Source organism: Phyllostomus hastatus, unplaced genomic scaffold, assembly GCF_019186645.2.
Source record: "Phyllostomus hastatus isolate PE091 unplaced genomic scaffold, TTU_PhHast_1.1 phas_contig_283, whole genome shotgun sequence".
Classification (NCBI taxonomy): domain Eukaryota; kingdom Metazoa; phylum Chordata; class Mammalia; order Chiroptera; family Phyllostomidae; genus Phyllostomus; species Phyllostomus hastatus.
Genome location: NW_025333833.1, coordinates 17,530,872 through 17,550,153, shown reverse-complemented (window position 1 = coordinate 17,550,153; position 19,282 = coordinate 17,530,872). Strand labels below are relative to the sequence as shown.

The 19,282-nt window shown below is 45.6% G+C and overlaps 1 protein-coding gene across 4 annotated transcripts in view; it reads left to right on the top strand.

The window, feature by feature from the left end:
- The window catches only part of HHAT (hedgehog acyltransferase), a 230,201-nt gene that overhangs the window by 154,592 nt on the left and 56,327 nt on the right, over window positions 1-19,282 (top strand). For all 4 annotated transcript variants that reach the window (XM_045838575.1, XM_045838573.1, XM_045838576.1 and 1 more), the window contains one exon: window positions 5,440-5,641. In XM_045838575.1, coding sequence (XP_045694531.1) covers window positions 5,440-5,641 — 202 coding nt within the window. The remainder of the gene's footprint in view (window positions 1-5,439; window positions 5,642-19,282) is intronic.

Below are 19,282 nucleotides of genomic sequence, written 5' to 3'. Positions count from 1 at the left end.
GCTTCCTTTGCGAGAGCTGGACACCAGGCCTTTGTCCACTACCTGGAGCATACGTGTTTGACCGGTGGGTCATCACTGGGCTCTGAGAAAGAGAACTCACATGCAGGCCAAGGCCAAAGCCAGAGGTCAGGCCAGGGGAGCCACTGCCCATAGGAGCCGGGCTTAGGGCAGCGTGGCCAGCTTCACAAAGACCTCTAAGCAGGAGCTGTCTCAGTGCCCAGGGGAAGCCAGGTGAGGTCACCTCACCACCAGTGTGATGCAGCGTCTTGCCCTTCCCCGCTGCTAAAGGCCCTAGTCTTGAAAAGTTGTACGTTTCATTTTTGGAATATCTTGAGGTTGGGGTATTTCTAGAGGTTTGGGGCCAAACCCTTTTTACTTGACTAGGAAAAGTAGGATTGCAAAGTGTGGAGAGATTTCAGGGTCCTGTGTGTGTCTGCATTCTTCGGGAATGAATGTCTTCTGAAGCCTCTCTCAAGCTGGAGTAGGACCTTATGATCATCCTTTAGTTTCTAATTGTCTGTGACAGTGATGACATTTACCACAAGTTTAAAAGCTGTTTGAGGATATGAAAAATAAAAGAAAATGATGTTACATACATAAGTACTGTGAACTAGCAATTAGCATTGCACGTGCCCACACATGCGCACACACACACCTGTGCTTCTCGAAGGAACGTCACCGGTCAGTTACAATGACACCCTGATAGGAAAGACATCTTTTGGTGAATGACTGTTCAGTCCATGGAAACAGTAGGCTCCCTGGGTTAAATAGAGAAGTGGAATATTCAAAAGAGACTTCCTAGGGAAGGCAGAAAATCAACTGGATTTTGTAGACTGACTAGGATTTGTTCAGGATGTTAGATTTTGTCAGGAGAACTACTGCGTGTGAGGGTGGAAGATGAGGCAGGGCTGGAACAGGGTGTCTGCCTCAGCCCTGCAAAGCCGTAGGTGCTTGAGGACGGGGAACCCGTAAGCACCTCGACTAGTCCACGGGACAGCAAACCCCAGCTATCTTAGGTGCCCCATCCTGTTATCTGGGGTTGGGGATTCGTCCTCAGCAAGGAGTTTGAAGGTAATGTGGCAAGCCGGGGAGCTATGGCGTACGTCCTGGAAGAAGGGAGTGTCATAGGTTTAAGATTAAGATATTTATTACGTGGATTCTCACCACTCCCGTCCCCAACTTGGGCATATTCCCAAGTTTTTCATGGTGGATGGGGGAGGAATAGATACTTTCTTCTCCCCTCACATACACCTTCTCAGCTGCAAGCCCTGATCATCAGGTTCCCACGCTACACTTCTTACGCAGCCAGGCACCCAGCTGCGGACGCCCTCCTGGGCAACACAGTGGGGGTGACCTCTGCTTGGGAGACTGGGGGAAGCCAGTTTGTCTCGAAACTGAACTCATATCTCTGGCCTCTGAGACAGAGCTTTTTGGCCTAAATGCCTTTAAAATGAGTGTTTTTCTCCCAAGCAAGATTCCCTTCCTACAAAGACATTTCTCCAGTTAATAAAATATTAGTGGGTATTTCTGTGGATACTGCTTTGAAGATTTGGTTAAATAAGAGGAAAATATCACCAAGAAATGGTCCCATAACAATAAATGGCATAATAGCATACTGGCCTGGGAGTTCTGAGACCAGAACATTCTAGGTTCAGATTTCACCTCTCCTGTGTAAAACAGGCCTTGCCATCATTAATACCTTGCAGGGTTGTTTTTAGATTTCATTTATTTATTTTTATAGAGAGGAGAAGGATAGGAAGAAGAAAGGGAGAGAAGCATCGGCATGAGAGAACAGCATTGATCAGTTGCCTCCAGTACATGACCCAGCCGAGGACTGAACCAGCAACCCAGGCATGTGACTGGGAATTGAACCAGCAACCTTTCACTTTGCAGAACAACACCCAACCGAGCCACACCGGTCAGGGTGCAAGGTTGTTTTAATGATCAGAAATGGTATGTGCAAAGCACCTGACTTGCAAATATTCAGTAAAGGGTAGATGTTATTAATAACATCCACATTTTACGGAGGTTACTCTCCTGGGCTGGGGGTTTGCTGTGTTGCGCTGACCCTGTGAGGTGGTGCTGGCTTCCTCAAGCAGCATCTCTGCAGGCAGGGAGCACACGGAGCCCGCCTGGCAGGGCCGGGCCTTGGGCAAACCCGCGCTCACACAGTCTCTGCCAAGAAGAAGTCTTTTCTTTTTGCTTTGCTGAGAAGGCTTTGCTTCTCCCACTGGGAAATCAATTTCACTGTGCAGTGAGTGGCTCTCAGTAAGTGGGGTCATACTACTGCTTTTCTAAAAGAGAGACACAGTTCTGTTGTTATTAATTACGGCACTGACACAAGACTGGTGGAATTTGTAGGAGAAAATAACCTGTTTACTCTCCTTCTGCCATACCCACTCCTTTCTAGAAACTCAGAGTGAAGAAGTGATTTTTATCTTCCTGCCTGGAAACCATACCCTCTTCTGGTTTAAAACGAGTAGCCTCCTGTCCCTGGAGACCCGTCGTATATGAATGTCTACAAGAAAAGGGATTTTTGTCGGCTGTCACTTTGAAGGCACAGTAACAAAGCCACCATGCCAAGAGATGCCTAAAATAGCTGAGCGTGTAATTATGGGGCTTGATGCTTCCTAGTCACAAGCTTGAAAGTACACCCTCTTTGGAGTTGGAGCCCACATTAAGGTCCACTGGTTGTGGATGACAAGACGTTTTTATTCTCTGCTGGGTTTTCTGACATATACAGCGCAGCTCCCTTTAATATAATAGAGTGAGATGCAATGGAAATCTCAACAGGAAGTAGTGATGTTAGGTGAGAAGAGTATTTGTATTACTGTTAACTTGTTTTGTGAAACAATTATATGCAAAGTTATACACAGTAGTCATTCCTCATATTTTTGAAATTGGTTTGACCGCCCTTCTTTTTTCATATACGGCCTCCTTACCTATAGCACTGGCTGTATTGGATTGGCCAAAAAGTTCGTTTGGTTTTTCCCATAAGATGGCTCCAGTAGTGCTTAGTGGTTTTGAACTTCATTTGAAATAACTTTGTTAGATCATATTGTGACAGGTGTCATGTCAGCGTGTATTAAAAAAACATCAAAATTGGTGAATTTTTGTATAGCCATTTTAATATTGAAGATGGAAGAAAATGAACATCTTTGGCATATTATGCTTTATTATTTCAAGAAAGGTAAAAATGCAACTGAAATACAAAAAGAAAAAAAGATTTGTGCAGTATGTGGAGAAGGTGCTGTGACGGATCAAATGTGTCAAAAGTGATTTGTGAAGTTTCATGCTGGAGATTTCTCGCTGGACAGTGCTTCATGGTTGAGTAGACCAGCTGAAGCTGATAGCGATCAAATCAAGATTTTGAGAACAATCAACATTATACTACACGGGAGATAGCCAACCTACTCAAAATATTCAAATTAATAAAGTTATTGGTGAAAATGAATGCATGTCTTTTATGTTAGATAAAAAACCATATGGACTTTTTGGCCAACCAATGTAAATCCAGCCAAATGGAGCAACGTGAGGGGCAGCAGTTCTGCCCTGTCCCCTGCCGAAGATAGTGATTCTTTTTGGCTTCTTCTGAGAACTCTCTTCCAATGAGCATGTAGCCTCTAGGGGGCGGCAGAACACCAATGGAAACCACCGTGCCTGGGCTCTCAGTCTCCTGGCTCAATGCCCAGCCCTTCCAAGTCCACAGCGCAGCACCCACCCTTCTCCCCTTTGCCTAGAGAAACTCATCCTGTGGGCCTTGCCAAGTGGAGACCTTTGCCATTAAGCCTCCTCTACCCCACTTCCCTCCACTCCCCGCCTGCTCCTGCATGCTCTTAAACCCTCGCGGTCTACCTTGTACCACCATGTCATGCAGCTTGATGTGGGGCGTGTTTGCTGTTGTTTCACAATCAGCTATGCCCCTCCTTTTGGCAGGAACAGTGTCTTATGTCTGTGTTTCCCATAATGCCAGGACTGCCCTGGAGACCTAACTACATACTTGACAGCAGGTGGGGGTCCCTTAACTTACAGTGAGTGCTTGATTCGTGTTAGCTAATTTGATTGCCAGAGATGGTCTTGGTTTTGCACAGGAGAAAGTATTTTCTTTGCTTCACTTATTTCTGAAATGGCTACATGCTTTCTGGTTTGTTTCTGATTGGGGTATAAAATGGAGGCTTTTCAAAATAAACCCAGAGGTGTAAAGGAAAACATTGACTTGAGTGCCACAGATGCAGGTTGGCTCTTCCCTTTCTGAGCTGTCTGTCTTGGTTAACTTCTCTTCTCAGCCTCAGGGTTTTTATTCATAAAACGGGCCTGTCTAAGCTGGTCATATAGTTAATAGATTACAATAATAATCTAAACTGGATCATATTGGAAGGTAAAGGAGGAGTGGTTTTTATTTTGATTTTTTGGCGTATCTATAAAACTGTTCTATTCAAAAATGATTTTCAAAACATAATCTCCTACAAAAATTAATACACAGTCAGGATAAACTGTGAAGGGTACATGCCTTGCTCTCCAGGTCCTACCCCCGCACATTGTGAGTCTCGTCCAGCTCTAGCAGGAGAACACTGGTTGGAAGAACGTGGTCCCACTGGCATGCAGGCAGACAGCGGCCTCAGCAGTAGAGAGCGTACCCAGGGATGGCTGCACTGCACGCGTGGGGTGATACTTTGACTGCCCCATGAGCACAGAGATTTTCTCTGTCCTTGCGAAGTCACTACTGCTTCCGGGCAACTTGCCCGGAAGCTGAGGGACCAGCAGTGGCCCCCACTTCTGCACCCAGCCCCTGCCGTTCCAGCAGCTGTGCTCATCTGCTGGGTTCACCACAGACTGGCACAAATAACACCCCTGTTTAGTTACAAAATCTTCTATTGAAAATCATAAGCATATAACTCTGTAACATAACAATATCACGCTCAAGCACACCATGTGACATGTTCAGTGAAATGTTCACATTAAAACTATAAATTGTTACACCCATGTTACTACCCTATCAACTACACTCAAGCAGGCGTTACTTCTGCTAGACCCTGTAGTTTGAGCTGTAAAATACATACCTGCCTTGAACATCAGTGTCCCATGTAGCCAGAGCTTAATTACCATTCAGTGATTGACTTTCTAGGGTTGGACACTTCCCTTTCAGGAACTAAACGCATTACTCCTCATCCTGCCTCTTGGAAGTGCTGTTTGTTCTGGTAATGACCGCCCTTTAGCCTTGTGCTTGTTTAACCTAAAGCCCTGCAGAGGTGAGGACTTGCGTTTTTGCGAACTCCTTACATGGTGCAGAATTCAAGGAGTGCTCTGTGGTCTCCTGGAAATAGGGAAGGGTCTGCTCATGGTGTTTATCAATGTGTGATGGAAGAGTCAAGTCTGGGAATGGGTTGTATTGCAGGGACTGCCTTTTGCATGGGTCCTAACAGACTCTTCTTTCTCTAGGTACGTGTACATCCCAGTGGGCGGGTCCCAGCATGGTCTGCTGGGGACGCTGTTTTCCACCGCGACGACTTTTGCATTTGTGAGCTACTGGCATGGTGGGCACGACTACCTCTGGTGCTGGGCAGTGCTCAACTGGCTGGGAGTCACCGTGGAGAATGGAGTCCGGAGGCTTGTGGAGACCCCGTGCATCCAGGACAGCCTGGTGAGCAGGAGCCTCGCTCGCGCTGTAGGGCACAGCTGAGCCAGGGGAACCAGTTTGGGAGGGAAGATTCAGATTCAGCGCATCACGGGTCGTTCTTGCTAGATGGGTTCAAAACCCCTGTGCCTAGGTGTAGGACAGTGAAAAAACAGTCCAATGTAGCTATTTTAAAAGACTTAATGTTTTAAGCCCTGGCTGGTGCAGCTCAGTTGGTTGGAGTGTCCTCCTGTAGCCGAGGGGTTGTGGGTTCCATTGCTGGTCAGGACACGTACCTGGGTTGTGGTCGCATCCCCTGTCCCAGCACATTCAGGAGGCAGCCAATCGATGCTTCTCGCTCACATTGACGTTTGCCTCTCTCCCTTCCTCTCTCTCTAAAAAGCAAAGAAAAATGTTCTTAGGCAAAGATTAAATACATTGTCTTAACTATGAAAGCAATATATGTTTATTATATAAAAATTAGAACATTTAGACAAGAATAGGGGAGAAAAATACCTCAGCAGAAAACACTATTAATCCCCCATTCTCCCAAACACTTTCTGTACACACACACACACGCACAACATTTAAATCAAATGTTATTATTCCAGAGATATGGTTGTATCAGGGCCACCTTTCTATGCCACCAAATCCATTTCTAACCACCCTTTTACATGGGCTATAATGCATTTAGTCTTCTATCATTAATAACATATTATTCTGATATTTTTGCACATAGCCGTTTCATTGAAATGAACATCATAACCTGGATGAATTTTTGTGTGTAAGGTTTTCTTACCTTTAAGGTTGCCGTGCATACTGTTTAACTCTTTCTTAACCATGTGGCAGACAAAGGGTGTCGACTTACATCCCTACCAGCAGTTCAGGAGAATGTCTTTGCCAATACGGAGCAGTGCTGGTATTTTAATCTTTGCTAATTTGATAGTTACTGTTATAGTAACATTAAAAAGGCTAAGGATTTAAGTTCCCAACTCTACAGGAAAATGATTTGGAAAATAAACTAATCGGTCACTTTGATTTACACATTTTAAGTGATTTTGAACTATAAGTAAGTGTTTTATCACGTAAATGTGTATATGGTACGCCAGGATCTTGTAGGAAATAATCAGTTCTGCATATGAAGCAGTACTCCGATAGCCCTGCAAACGTAGCTGAAAAGCAATGTGCTGGTTTTAGTGTTCGCAGTCAGCAATAAAACACAAGAAATTTAGTGGGAAATGATTAATGTGGCTAAATTCCATCAATATATGCAACTAAAGCAAATACATACTTTCAAAAACCAACACTACCAAAACATAATACAATTGAGTGTTTTTCTGTAAAGCTAACCATAGTACAGGTGGACAGTTATTTCCATAAAAACTGATACAAAGTACACAGCAAAATAACACATCTAAAGGAATTTAAATATACTCATATGTGTTTAAAGATAACTATTATATTCAGTACTGCTACTCACCAGCCAGCAGAAAAGAAATGTCAGGTATTCTGATAGAAAGTGAAAGTTCAGTGAAAGTCACGGCAACACGAAGAACAGCCACAGAGGGTGGCACCGTGAAGGCTCCCGTCTCCATCCGGAAATCCGAGCGGGCTCCCCCAGAGCCTGACGCCCCACTGTGAGGTCCAGAGAGCTCTTCTCAGCCCAGGCTGAAGTGCGGTGAAGGTCTCAAGTTAACCTTGAACTTCATGTGAAGCAGTGCTTTGTAGAGTTTGAGCTAATGGTTATGTTATTCACCAGTCTTTCAAGTGTAACATGATGGAGAGTCACCCAAACGGTGCGACGTGGCCCACAGCCTGTTGGTCTTGGCTAAAGTGAGTGGAGCCCGGGGAACGCTCGCAGGGGGAGCACGTTCACCTCTGCTCTGTCACGCCCGAGGACCCCCAGGCGTTCCCCCCACTTGAATTTCTAGGAGTGCAGTACTTTTTGAATAGGCATTTTTGGTGAAATATATGTGTTGCCTATTGCAAATGTGGTGTTTGATTTACGTATTTGTTGAACAAGAACATATTTTGTAAAGCCTGTTTTTATCAGCTCTCCTGTATCCCGACAGCCTGGTAGTTGGTTACGGCTGTTTGACTAGGGTCTCCTCGGGGCCCAGGTCAGGATCCCGTTACTGTTCAAATCCCCAGGGGCTAGCTGGGTGTCTGAGCCAGCCTCCGTGTTAGGTCAATGCACAGTGACTGCTTCTCCTCGTCCACCCAAGGGCTCTCCCTCCGTTACTCTGCTTCGTATACAGGTCCGCACAGATTCTGTTTTCCTTCGGAAAAACAATGACTGGCCTTCCAAAGGCACATAGCCTTCTGAAAAAACTGTTTCCCCAATCGAGTTACCCTCTTTCCCTCTGTTTTCATGAATGCATTTCGTATTCTTTTGTCAGAATCTAATAACAACTTAATGCCTCCTTGGCACCTACTTTCATCCGACCTTAGTTGTCCCAGTTGATCTGACAATATTTTTACAATGTGGGTTCACTTCCCATAGCCCTTATACACTCTCTCCACAGCATTCATCCTCCATCTGTCTTTTAAAGAAAGGTGGAAAGATGTCTGAAGAACAAGGGTCATCATTTGTCCTTTCCCTTGTCTTCCTCATCTTCAACCTCAAAGCATTGCCTGGGGCAGGCAGTACCTCAGGATTTTAGTTCCTGGAGCCAACAGACTGACAGCTGAACACCCAGCAAGAGACCGGCCAGAGCTGAGTGTTGCAAACAGCAAGCCCTCGGATGTTTTAGGCAGGACTGTTTGATCGAACTTCTGCTGTAATGGAAACGTCCATGTCCAGTGCAGTGGTCACTGGCCACGCCGAGCACTTGAGAAACTAGTTTTTCAGTTTATTTAATTTTAATTAATTTAAATCCAAGTAGCCCCCATGTGGCTAGCAACTTCCATTTTGCATGGTAAAAGTCTAGAACGTATTTCTTTCCCAGAGAAAAGTTAAAAGAATATGGAGTGTTTGCCTCTGCTATAGTTTCGGATGACCTTCATTAATGTGCGGCTACTGAATCTCTCCACCTGAATGTCTCCCAGGGATCTCTGACTTGGCATGTGTAATTCTGAACTCATGCGCCCTTATTTTTCAATAATTCCAACCAGCTCCTTTCCCTCAAGCATTCTCTGTTTCTGCAAGTGGCACCATCATCTCTCTAGTGACTCAAGTTCAAAACCAGCAAGGTCATCTTTGCATGCCCCCTGTCTCAATTCTTCCTCTGTGTACTGTACATGCTGCCTCCTAAGTAAATCTTATTTTTTTTGCTTGTTTTCATTCCCACTGAGTCATCCTAATCCAACTGTTCTCATTTCTTGCTGGGTCTACCAAGTAGCTTCTACCTAGTTTCCTTGCTTCCACTTTTGCCTTCCTCAGTCCATTATCCCCATATCCTCATAGTGCTGGGTGGTGCTTCTCAACGAAATCCTAACCATGTTGTCGTCCTTAAGATCCTTAGTGGTTTCCTGTTTCCTTAGGACTAAGTCCACAAATATTTAAAACGACCTATTTGAGAGGCCTTGCCTGAGCTTGACCTTGCTACTTCTCCTCACCCTCTCTGCCTCCCCTACCCCCGCTCTTCCTTCTGTTCATTTATACGTCATCGGGTCCCTCTCCAGGCTCAGCTCCCACATACTGGCTCTTTCATCTCCTAGGATGTTCTCTCCCCTTTCCCTCCACCCCGTTCATTCTTCAGATTTCAGCTTGCATGGTACCCTGGCTGGGTGCCCATCACTGACCCTCCCAAGCCAATCAGGTCTCATCTAACAGCTCATGTTGTCGTGTTGGCCACCTCGTGTGTGTTCTCTTTTGCTGTACGTACCTCGGTTGCAGTGGAGTATTTTATACAATAACTTGTTTAATCCTTAGCTCCATTTGTGAGTAATAAGCCTCATGAAGTAAGAGCTCTGTGTTCTTGACACCGTCACATTGCCTGGTATCGAGTAAGCATGCAGTATGTATTTGTTGAATGAATGGATGGTATTTTCTGGCTTCACTGAGGGGAGTACAGGATGAAATAGGCTCACACAGTGGCATGAAGAATGTAGATTGACTACTGGAACAGTTTAGCAAGGTGAGGCTTGTTAAGCATTATACAGGGAGTCTATTTTATTTTGTAGTAGAATAGATACAAAATGTTACAGCAAAGTGCTATTTAATGCTCAGTGCATAGAATATATATGGTGAAGGAAGGAGTAGGGAGAACTTAGCCTTCCTAGTGCCCTGCTGCTTTGTGAGAGGGGGGATTATTGGTTGTGACTCACCCAGCAGAACTGTAGGAAGCTGACAAAAGGCATTTTCATAAAGCACCAAGCGGGGTGGACAGAGAGACGAGTTACTGCTGAAGCAACATGCTCTTTCTCTGTACAAGTGCATTCCCAGGGAGCCAGAATTTGTGTTCAGCCTTGCAATGTTTTAATAAACGGACATATTTTGAAGCATCAGTACAGTGACTCTACTTCTTGCCAATGTTCAGTTTGCTCTCTCCTCTGAAGGCAGGCACCCAAGGCTGCTTGTCAGTTACTCCAACACAGTGAAGGATCTCCATCTCCAGCTCTTCACCCACTGCCTCCCCGATTTCCATTTCATTGAATAATGTAAATATGTCTTCCTCCCCCACCCCTCCTCCCTCTTCTTTGCCCCAAGAGTGTCCTGCCTGCTAAGCTGATTTATATTCTCTCTGAAGCAGTAAAGTTTCTATTTATAGACTCAATTGAGGCAGCATGCCTCCAGTGACAGTCACGGAGGGCCAGTCTGATGGTTCTGTGAGGGATCTGACACCCTGGTGTGTCAGAAAGAACCCAAAGACCATGGCTCTGTGGTGGTGCCCATTCAGTCTATCAACTGTATGGAACAGTTGAAATGCAGGTGCAGAAATCCCAAGAGTTTGAGAGATCGGTCCATTTAAAAGGATAATTGTAAAATGATCAACATGATCCTAAGTCACCAGCTGGCAAGACGTACACATTGGCCGGCCTGATTGGAGAACCGTTTTGCTAGAGGCCAGTGGCCCCAGCCCTGGCTAACTCGCTGGACAAATGCAAAGCCACCTGCTCTGAGAAGCATTGTTCTGTTTGGTATCACCTCATGCGGCTCAGGACTGGCTATTCCTCTGCTACTTGGACTCACTTCAACAAGGGGAGATCAGGGCTCACTCGGGACCAGCCATGTTCTCCAGACCGGAACCCTTCCTAGACTGAGCTCACGTAGGCAGTCAACCTTGTCCTTCATTTCTTTATTTGCTCATTTACGAAACATTTTTTTCAGTGCCCGAAGTGGGAGACAATTTGCAGAGCACTGAGAACTCTGAGCCAAAGACATGGTTGCCCCTGCTAAGTCCTTTCTTTGGCTCCCTCCTTCGGTGCCTCTGTGCAGGCGGTGTCCTGAGCTGTCAGCCTGTGAGTGCGGAGTTGATTATGAATACATCTCTTACGTGAATGAGCCTCTTGCCTGGCCTCCTATCAGGACGATCAGCTTTCTAGCGGCTGCTTTGGATGAAAGAGGCAATAAAACCATGGGACACAATGGGCTTGTCTCCATAAACATCAGAAATGATGACTGGCCTTCCCCGGCATTGCTCGGAAGAAAGGCCCAGGCAGGAGGAAGACATCTGGGAGAATGTGGATGATATTCGGAGCCATGGGAATGTTTAAGACTTTCTAGAGAGAGCGCGCAGAAAGGGAAGATAAGGCTGCAGCCTGGGACTGAACCAACATTCAGACATTGGATGGAGGAGCGGGGGCCAGGAAGTGGGAGGAAAACCCAGAGGGGATTTCACAGAAACCAAGAAAAAGGCTGTTTTGTACAGGCTGTGGTCAGTGGTATTGATGTTAATGAGGGGTCAAGTAAGGCAAGGTTGAAGATTGGGGGTGTCACCACGTCACAGTGCTAACGGCAGGAGATAGGGCTGTGAGTCATCTTCCCGGTCCCCCAGGAGCTGATGATCTGGTTGGAGAGGCAAGACATGTGCAGATGAGGGAAGGACCAGAGTGAGGTGTGAGGTGCAGAGAGACCAGAATGAGTCGTGGAGGTGGCTGGTGTTCATGAGGGGCAGTAGTCAGTGTGAGCTAAACTTTTAGGAACGGCTTAGTTAAAGAGCTGGGGCTTGCGTGGGACTCTGAGGAATTAAGAGTGGGCTTTGGACAGGTCAGTAGAGAGGAGAAGACAGGCATTCCAGGCCAGCACACACAGAGTCCTCATTCTGGATGGAAAAGCCATGACAGACAAGGAAAATGGAGAAAAGGACATCAGAAAGGCCAAATGGGCCCCCGTTTAAAGGGATTTGAATGCCAAATTTAGAAATATAGGAATACAAATCACTTAACCAAGAAGGAGAGCATTAAATTAACATATTAGCCCCACACCTTAATTAGCCTGTTGTGCCAGCTGGTTAGCACTGACGCGGCCTCTGGGTCTGGAGACAGCAAGGCCTGTTGTTAGGAGCAGTGTGTTCCTCGGGGGAGGGCAACCCACTGGCGTCCCCTCCAGAGTCGCCCACTCAGAAGGACTGTTAACATCTCTGCGGGGATCCAAGCCCCAGCCTTAACCCCTGTGGTCTGAGATGTAGAATTCTGCAAATAATTCCACTTTTTAGTTCAGAAATGTTTAATATGGCAAAAGCATTTTCAGAGGTTCTTTTTAACTTTCCATTTCCGAGTCTCCTGTCCATTTTCAGTTATTCATGCACTGACCAGCCCGGGCCTGGCCAGCTCTTGGACCTGCTGCCTTTTCAGTTCCTGTCAGCTCAGCCTTGAGCAAGGCAGGGGCCAGGCCCTCGTATGTGCTGCTTGTGCACCCTCTCTGCTAAGCCCTGCATGAACTCTCACTCTGGGGGGTCGTCACCTGGGGAGAAACACTAAGCCAAAGATGAGCACCGTGGCCTCAATGTAAATGGCTAAACCTGGCTTTTCTAGGTGGCTAGTGGAGTTAGATTCTTCCCCTGAGAGCCCCTGATTTCTGCTTTTACAGAACGTGGTGGCTACTCTAACCATGGTTTAGTGCCAAGCAGTTTTCTGTAGATGAACTTGAGAAAAAACAAAGTCTTGCTGTGTACATGGGAAGATTTGGATGTGTTTCTAAGTCGGCGTCTCTCTTCCGCCCAGAAAATCTGAATTGCCATGGGAAGTAGCAGAGCTTGGGTTTCCAGTGCTCCTATTACCAATAAAAGGGTGCGAGAGCCCTTCTTCCCAAAATAATGCACACACACTTCGTGCAAAATACTTTTACACACACATTTATTTATAGTATTTATATACCATGTGTATTATGTAAGATGTAGTATGTATGTGCATATGTATACATGTATATATTTATTTTTTTTAAAGCTCTGAGAAGCCGTAAATGTGCAGAACTTCCAGAATATCTCACATTCCTCCCAACACCTAGAAATAAATGTGGCTTAAAAAAGCACGCTGAGCATCTGCTGGCCTGGTTTGAGCTGAGCGGGTTGGTATCACTGCACTCGTGATTTGCCAGCTTGCACCGAAACACACAGTTTAAGGAGGCTCAGCCTTCTCCCTTCAGTGTCAGCCCTCAGTCCCCGCAGTAGCACCAGTGGGGGCTGCGCCAGCCGCTGTCTGTCCCCTGAGGGTGGCAGGAACGAGCACACTCTAAAAGGCACAGGACATCTGTCAGGCTGACCATGCTGCTGTTCGAAGCGATAATGTTGAAATAGTATCACTTTGAGGAAAGATGAAGATGAAGAGTAAAGAATAATAGATATACTTAAATTTTGTTTTTATTTAAAAATGCAAGTACAAAAAAGGATATGGAAGGTTATGCACGAAAGTGTTAGTGGTGCTTAACTCTTACTGGTGGGATTATTTGTGATATGTATTTTCTTGTGTTTGTCCATTTATATATTCGACCTTCCCTACAGTGAATGTGTACTGTTGTCTAATCAAAGGTTCTGGAGAGAAAAGAGAACAGGATGGACTCACCCTGAGGAGGCTTTGCCTGGCTGACCCTGGGTGCTTGATCTATGTTAGAACTGGAGGTTAGCGCAGTCCTTCTCAGGAGCAGATATACAATACCCCACGTGGGGTATTGTAGCTGCCTTCCTTTGCCAAAGATGAAGTTGTGCCAGCTGCTGCACACGGATCTTTCACATTGAACCATCACAGCAGCCCTCAGGGCAGGCGTCATCTCTTCCACTTTCACAGATGAGGAAGTTGGACTGGGGAAAGTGAGGAACTGGTCTGAGAACAAGCAGTTAGTGCCCTGAGAACAGGAGTCAAATCCAGCTGCACACGGTCTCCTGTGTGCATCCCTGACTTCAGACCAGGTGAGGTCTTCCTTGATAAACCCGTGCACCTAGATCAGACATTCACGCCTCATCTCCTTGCTGCTTGGACCTGTCCGTCATTGGACTCACTGATGTCCCAGGTCTCAGTTCTTGGACATTGCGGCTCCATCAACCTGTCCGTGGGGTAACTCTTCTGAAAAAGTGGTCCAGGTGAAGTGGGAATGTTCACAGAAGCATTGCTACCCCATTATCTCATGTGATTTTAATAGCAGCTTTCTAGGTAAGTATTACCATTATCCCTGTTTTACAGTGGAGAAGACTAAAACCCAGAAAGCTTAAGAAACATATGTTCCTGACTCAGAAGTCAAACCTCGTCACGAGGCTCCATTTCGGTGAACAAGTAGCAGAGCGGTCTCCGTTCCTCCCGCTGCCGCGTTCTTCCCCCATCAGCAGCAGTTCCCACTTCTGTTACCTCCTCCTGTACTGGCCTCTGTCTTTCTCCATATGGTCTACCATTTCTGTATTTGTAAATTATAAATAGTAACAAGAGGTGTTAGCATCTTAGACCTACTTGCTTCTTCTCCCCCTAATATAATACAGTTTCGAATTTTGGCTAAACAAGCACTCAGTACTTTTATTATTATCACTACGTTAAGTGTGGCTCACTGCCGAACATGCTATCCCAATCGCATTTCCTTTCCTAGTCAACTGTTTTATCTCCCTTAGACTAAGGATTGCATTGCCTCTTTTGTTTGATTAGTTAGTCTACTGTCACCACTTTTTTTCAATCTCTCCAACAAAACTGAGAACTCCCCAGAATAGTATTTTCCATGTGGTCAGACATGTCTGGTAATCTGTCTGCTCTTTTCCTTTCCTGGAGACTCTCTTGACGCCCTCCCATCCTTTCCCATCTGGTTCCTGTCTCTTTGGATCTGCTGTCCAGCTGTTGTCCTGACCCGTCTCTTCTCCTCTCTCCTGTGATGCATCTCTGCGTCTTGAGCCCCAGATCTTCTTGTTTTACCCCTCCCTTTGATTTGGTAGAGCACATCCTTTAGTAGCTTCCTTAGAAAAAGGACCATGGTGATAACATTTTTTAGAACTTATTCTATCTTCACATTCAGTTGATTGTCTGAACACCAAATTTTAGGTTATAAAGTAATTTCTCCTGAAAATTTTGAAGATATTTGTCATATAGTTTTTAGCTCTACTATTGTGAAATTCCATTTTGAGCCTTTGTATGTAATCTGTTTTTCTCTCTAGAAGCTTAATACAAATATCCTTGGTATTCTGAAATTTAACTGTACCTGTTGCCTCTCAGTTTACAGTCTCCCTGATGCAATTATGAAAAAAACCCTTCTTAGTGGGGGTGGAGAAGGGAACCCCGGGGTGTCTATGCTCATTACCTGGGTTTTTAACAACCTCCCTGGTTTTTCTCCTACATGGTTTGTTGTTGCCACCTGTGGTATATGGTTTTTTCCATGGGTGGGCCTCCTAGGGATCTGGTGTAGGATTACTTTCTTCTTTGGCATCTAGTATTCAGGTATCTCAGCTCTGCTAATTCCTCCATCTGCTTTCTACCTTACAAAAATGGGTTCACTTTGCTCATCTGCTGTTTGCTTCTCTCTTATTTCTTGCTTGTGGACTTCTAACAGTTTAGATGTTTACTTTCATTTAAAAACCCATTTTAACCAGTTTTGTGAAGGGACAATTTGTCTCATCTTCCATATTTAACTGGATGTTACTGAAAAGAGTTTTCTGTGTTTTCACGTGGTGAATGATTTTGCAGTGCTTTACCTGTTTGTTAGTTTTAGGTTTTTTAAAAACAAGTTTGTTTACAGAGCAGGCCTTGCCCTAAGCTGTTGTTTTTATTTTGAACAGCCTGTAACTGAGGCTGTAGCTGTCACATCCTAGGCTTATTTAATAGTCCCAAGGGACCTCAGTGCTGCCTGGAGAGAGAGACCCCAGCATGACAAGCAGCCATAACTTGGCCGTGATAATCATCTGGCTTCCATCTTCCCACCCATTTGCCTTGACTCTCTGTACTCAGGGGAGGTGGCCAGGGACTAAGGTCATTTAGTGGAAAGATTCCTAGATTTCCTTTTTTTATTGTTTGATTCTTTTTTAATTGATGAAATCATTCATGACCGTATGCTCTTGAAAAAAATACAGAGGGAACCGAAATCCTTTAAGACACCCATGGCCCCAAACCAACGGCACCTTGCTCAGTTTCCTCCCACAAGAGGGAACCCTTGTTAGCAGGCTGGAGGATCTTCTCCATGCATTTACTACTCTGTTCGTGTGTGTGTTTTAAGAAATATATAAATATTCTAACACATGTGCTTTTTTTACTCCTCATGCTATGTTTTGAAGCTGTTTCTGTATTCGTGTATGCAGCTCTGCATAATTGGACATGGTGCAGTTATATCATAATTTGTTTGGCCATTCTTCTACTGTTGGAAACTTCAGTTGCTTCTAACTTTTTTCTTTGGCAAATGCAGCTGCAGTGCAGAGGCCTGCTTGTGCCTCCTTGTGTGCGTGTGCTGTTCCTTTAGGGCACGTGTCACACATAGACAGGATAGAGTAGCAGTTGGTGACCTCTGAACCAAGTCTGGTCTATTGCCTGTTTTTCTATGGCCTGCAACTAACAATGATTTTTACATTTTACAATCGTCTTGTTCAATGGTCCATACTTTCCCCAGTGAATTGAAAGACCACTTTTAATACATAGTGAATATCCAAATACATATGGGTGCATTTGGGGCCTCTAGGCTGTTGCATGGTTCTGTTTCATTACTCCTGTTTTGAGTACTACTTTCTGTTAGTGAGACAGTATCATTAGTAAGGTGGTGTCATCTGCATGTCTTGTTATTGATATTTCTTCTGTCAATTTTTGCTCCTCCTTTCCCTGAGTCTAGTTCAGTTTTTTGTATGCTATGGTCTGTGTACAGATTCAACAAACAGGGAGATAAAATACACCCTTGTCTGATACCTTTGCCTATAGGAAACCATTACATCTTTTTTCTGTCCTGACAGTGGCTTTCTGGCCACAGGACAGCCTCTGCTTTCTTAACTAAGCTGTGCAACTAAACTACAGAGCAGGGAACTGGTCTGTTTAAGTAAAGCTGGCTTTGCCTTCATCACCGTAGGCATTTGATTCTCTTTCAGGAGCATGCATTGCTTAGATATCCGTAGCAAGATGAGACTGGAAAATTTAACTTCACTGACCAGATATTTTTTTGAAGCTCTGTACACTTATAAGAAGGAAGCACTGCTTTCTAAGTGCCTTCATGCATTTGTTTGGCTTGGATGTAGGATGAGATGAAATGTTAAGGAAGTCAGGAGATTCTGTAACTTATTTAGGGCCGAGAGAGAGATGGGTGTTAGATACCTGTTGAGCGCACACAGAGTATGTGTGGATCTTGAGTGATGCAGCTTAAAGAATAAGCCACCCCATCCTTCAGGAATGTACCATATTGGTAGGAACATGAGAGAGACGGGTAACTAGTAAAACATACACTTCAAAATGGAAATGACCAAGGTACCTTGAGGAAGGAATCAAGGTGGGCAGTATCCCGGCAAGTTGGTCCAGAGATGGGACATGGGGGCCCAGGAATGACGGTGGAGTTTGAGTCCCGATCCTGAGCGTTTCACTCTGGCCACCCTTCTCTTTCACGACAGCCAGAATTGTTTATTTTGTTGTCTTTGGTGTCATCTTTGTGGCCTGTGGGGTGCCTTCCCATCAGTCTCCCTCCTTGTCAGGTCCCTGATCATCCTCTCTTACCCTCTGGTTACCATTTTTATTAGAAAATGAAAAACTTTAGTGATTATTTGAAAGAGCCGTGTCCAGCTGCTCAAACCCACCCAGCTTCTGTTTTTAGCTTATCCCCCGCTTGAAAGTAAACAGCATCAGGTCCCACTTGCCAAGCCTTTGTCACCATCTCCAGCAGCCATTTCTCCAGCCCATCTGCTCCCCCAGATGCTCAGCCCAGATGCCCTCCCAGCTCCACCCCATATGCAGCCCCTCCATGGACAAGTGTGGGGCCCACTGAGCACAGCCACCAGCAGCCCCGCTGCACCATCCGCCCACCCCTGGGCTGCTCTGAGCGTCACTTCTGACCCAGATTCTGCAGGCTGCACCCCCAGGGCCCAGCTTGTTTGCCCCAACCAGTCCTGTGATTTCCAGGGACAGGATGTTGACTGGAAAAGATAGAACAGTTGCTATGGAGATATGAATAAACACATGAGCCCTGGACACAAGCCATGGACACCTCACAGCAGGAAATTCAAACTAGTTTTGACAAGTTTAGTTCAGCCCTAAGGTTTACTTTGTTGGGTTACACACCTCACTTTTGGAATCAGTGTCTTAGAGGGAAGCGTGAATCCACCGCTAAACTGGCGTTCTCACATCCCCACACCCCAGCTCTATTTCTTCGGTCAGAGACTGTACACTTGCACAGAGGAATTAGAGGTCTGCCTCTGCATTTCTGGATGTTCTGGGGGGCTTGTGGTATCCAGGCCCAAAGCCCAGTGCCTGCCCTTGGGGCTGAAGAGGGGGTTATAGCGACATAAACATGGAGAGAAACTGCCCCAACCCGTCATAGAGGTCCAGGTCCACACCGGAGAACTGGTCACCCTGCATGGGCACAGTGATGCTTCCCAGCCTGCTCCACCTCCTGTCCTTCCTCTTTCCTCAGATTCAGGGGTGTGGGTGAGGAGGCTTAGAACTGGGGTACATCTTGCCTGAACATGGCTGAGGGCACATGGCTCCTCCTCATATTTGATGCTGGGTGGTGGGGGTGCAGATGGGACCTACCACAGGGGCCCTGTTTAAGCAGCCCTTTTCCTGTCTCAAGGCGCACTTCCTGGGCCCCAGGGGAAAGGGGGCACAGTCCTGGCACTGTATGAAGGAGGAGGGGACGTTCTGTGCCCCCACGAGCCAAGAGGGAAGTCATATTTATAAAGAGTGTGGAAGAAAACTTCTCACCTTCTCTCAGGAGGGCACTATTGCTGTTTTGGGCAGGACAGTTCTGTCATGCATGTTGCAGTACCACAGTCACCTTTTGGCAATTGTATTGTCCTTGGGACAACCAAAAATGCCCCACAAATTTCCAGACATCCCCCTAGGGTACATGCCTCTTCCATGTTGTGCCATGAGGGTATTGAATTGCCACAGAGCTATTCTGTGGGAAGAGATCATGACCAGCCTGGAGCTCTTTTTACCTTGATATATTTGTGTTCATGAAAATCAAATTCTGCTTATCAGTCATTGCCTTATCTGATTAAGTTGGTGATTATTATTTTCATAACTGATGGCTCTTCACTGTACCCTGATCGATTTTCCCATTTAGTTTACAATTCCTCAATGTTTCTCTTACCAAGGGGGTTTTCAAGCATCTAAGCTGTAAGGATGGGTGACTGC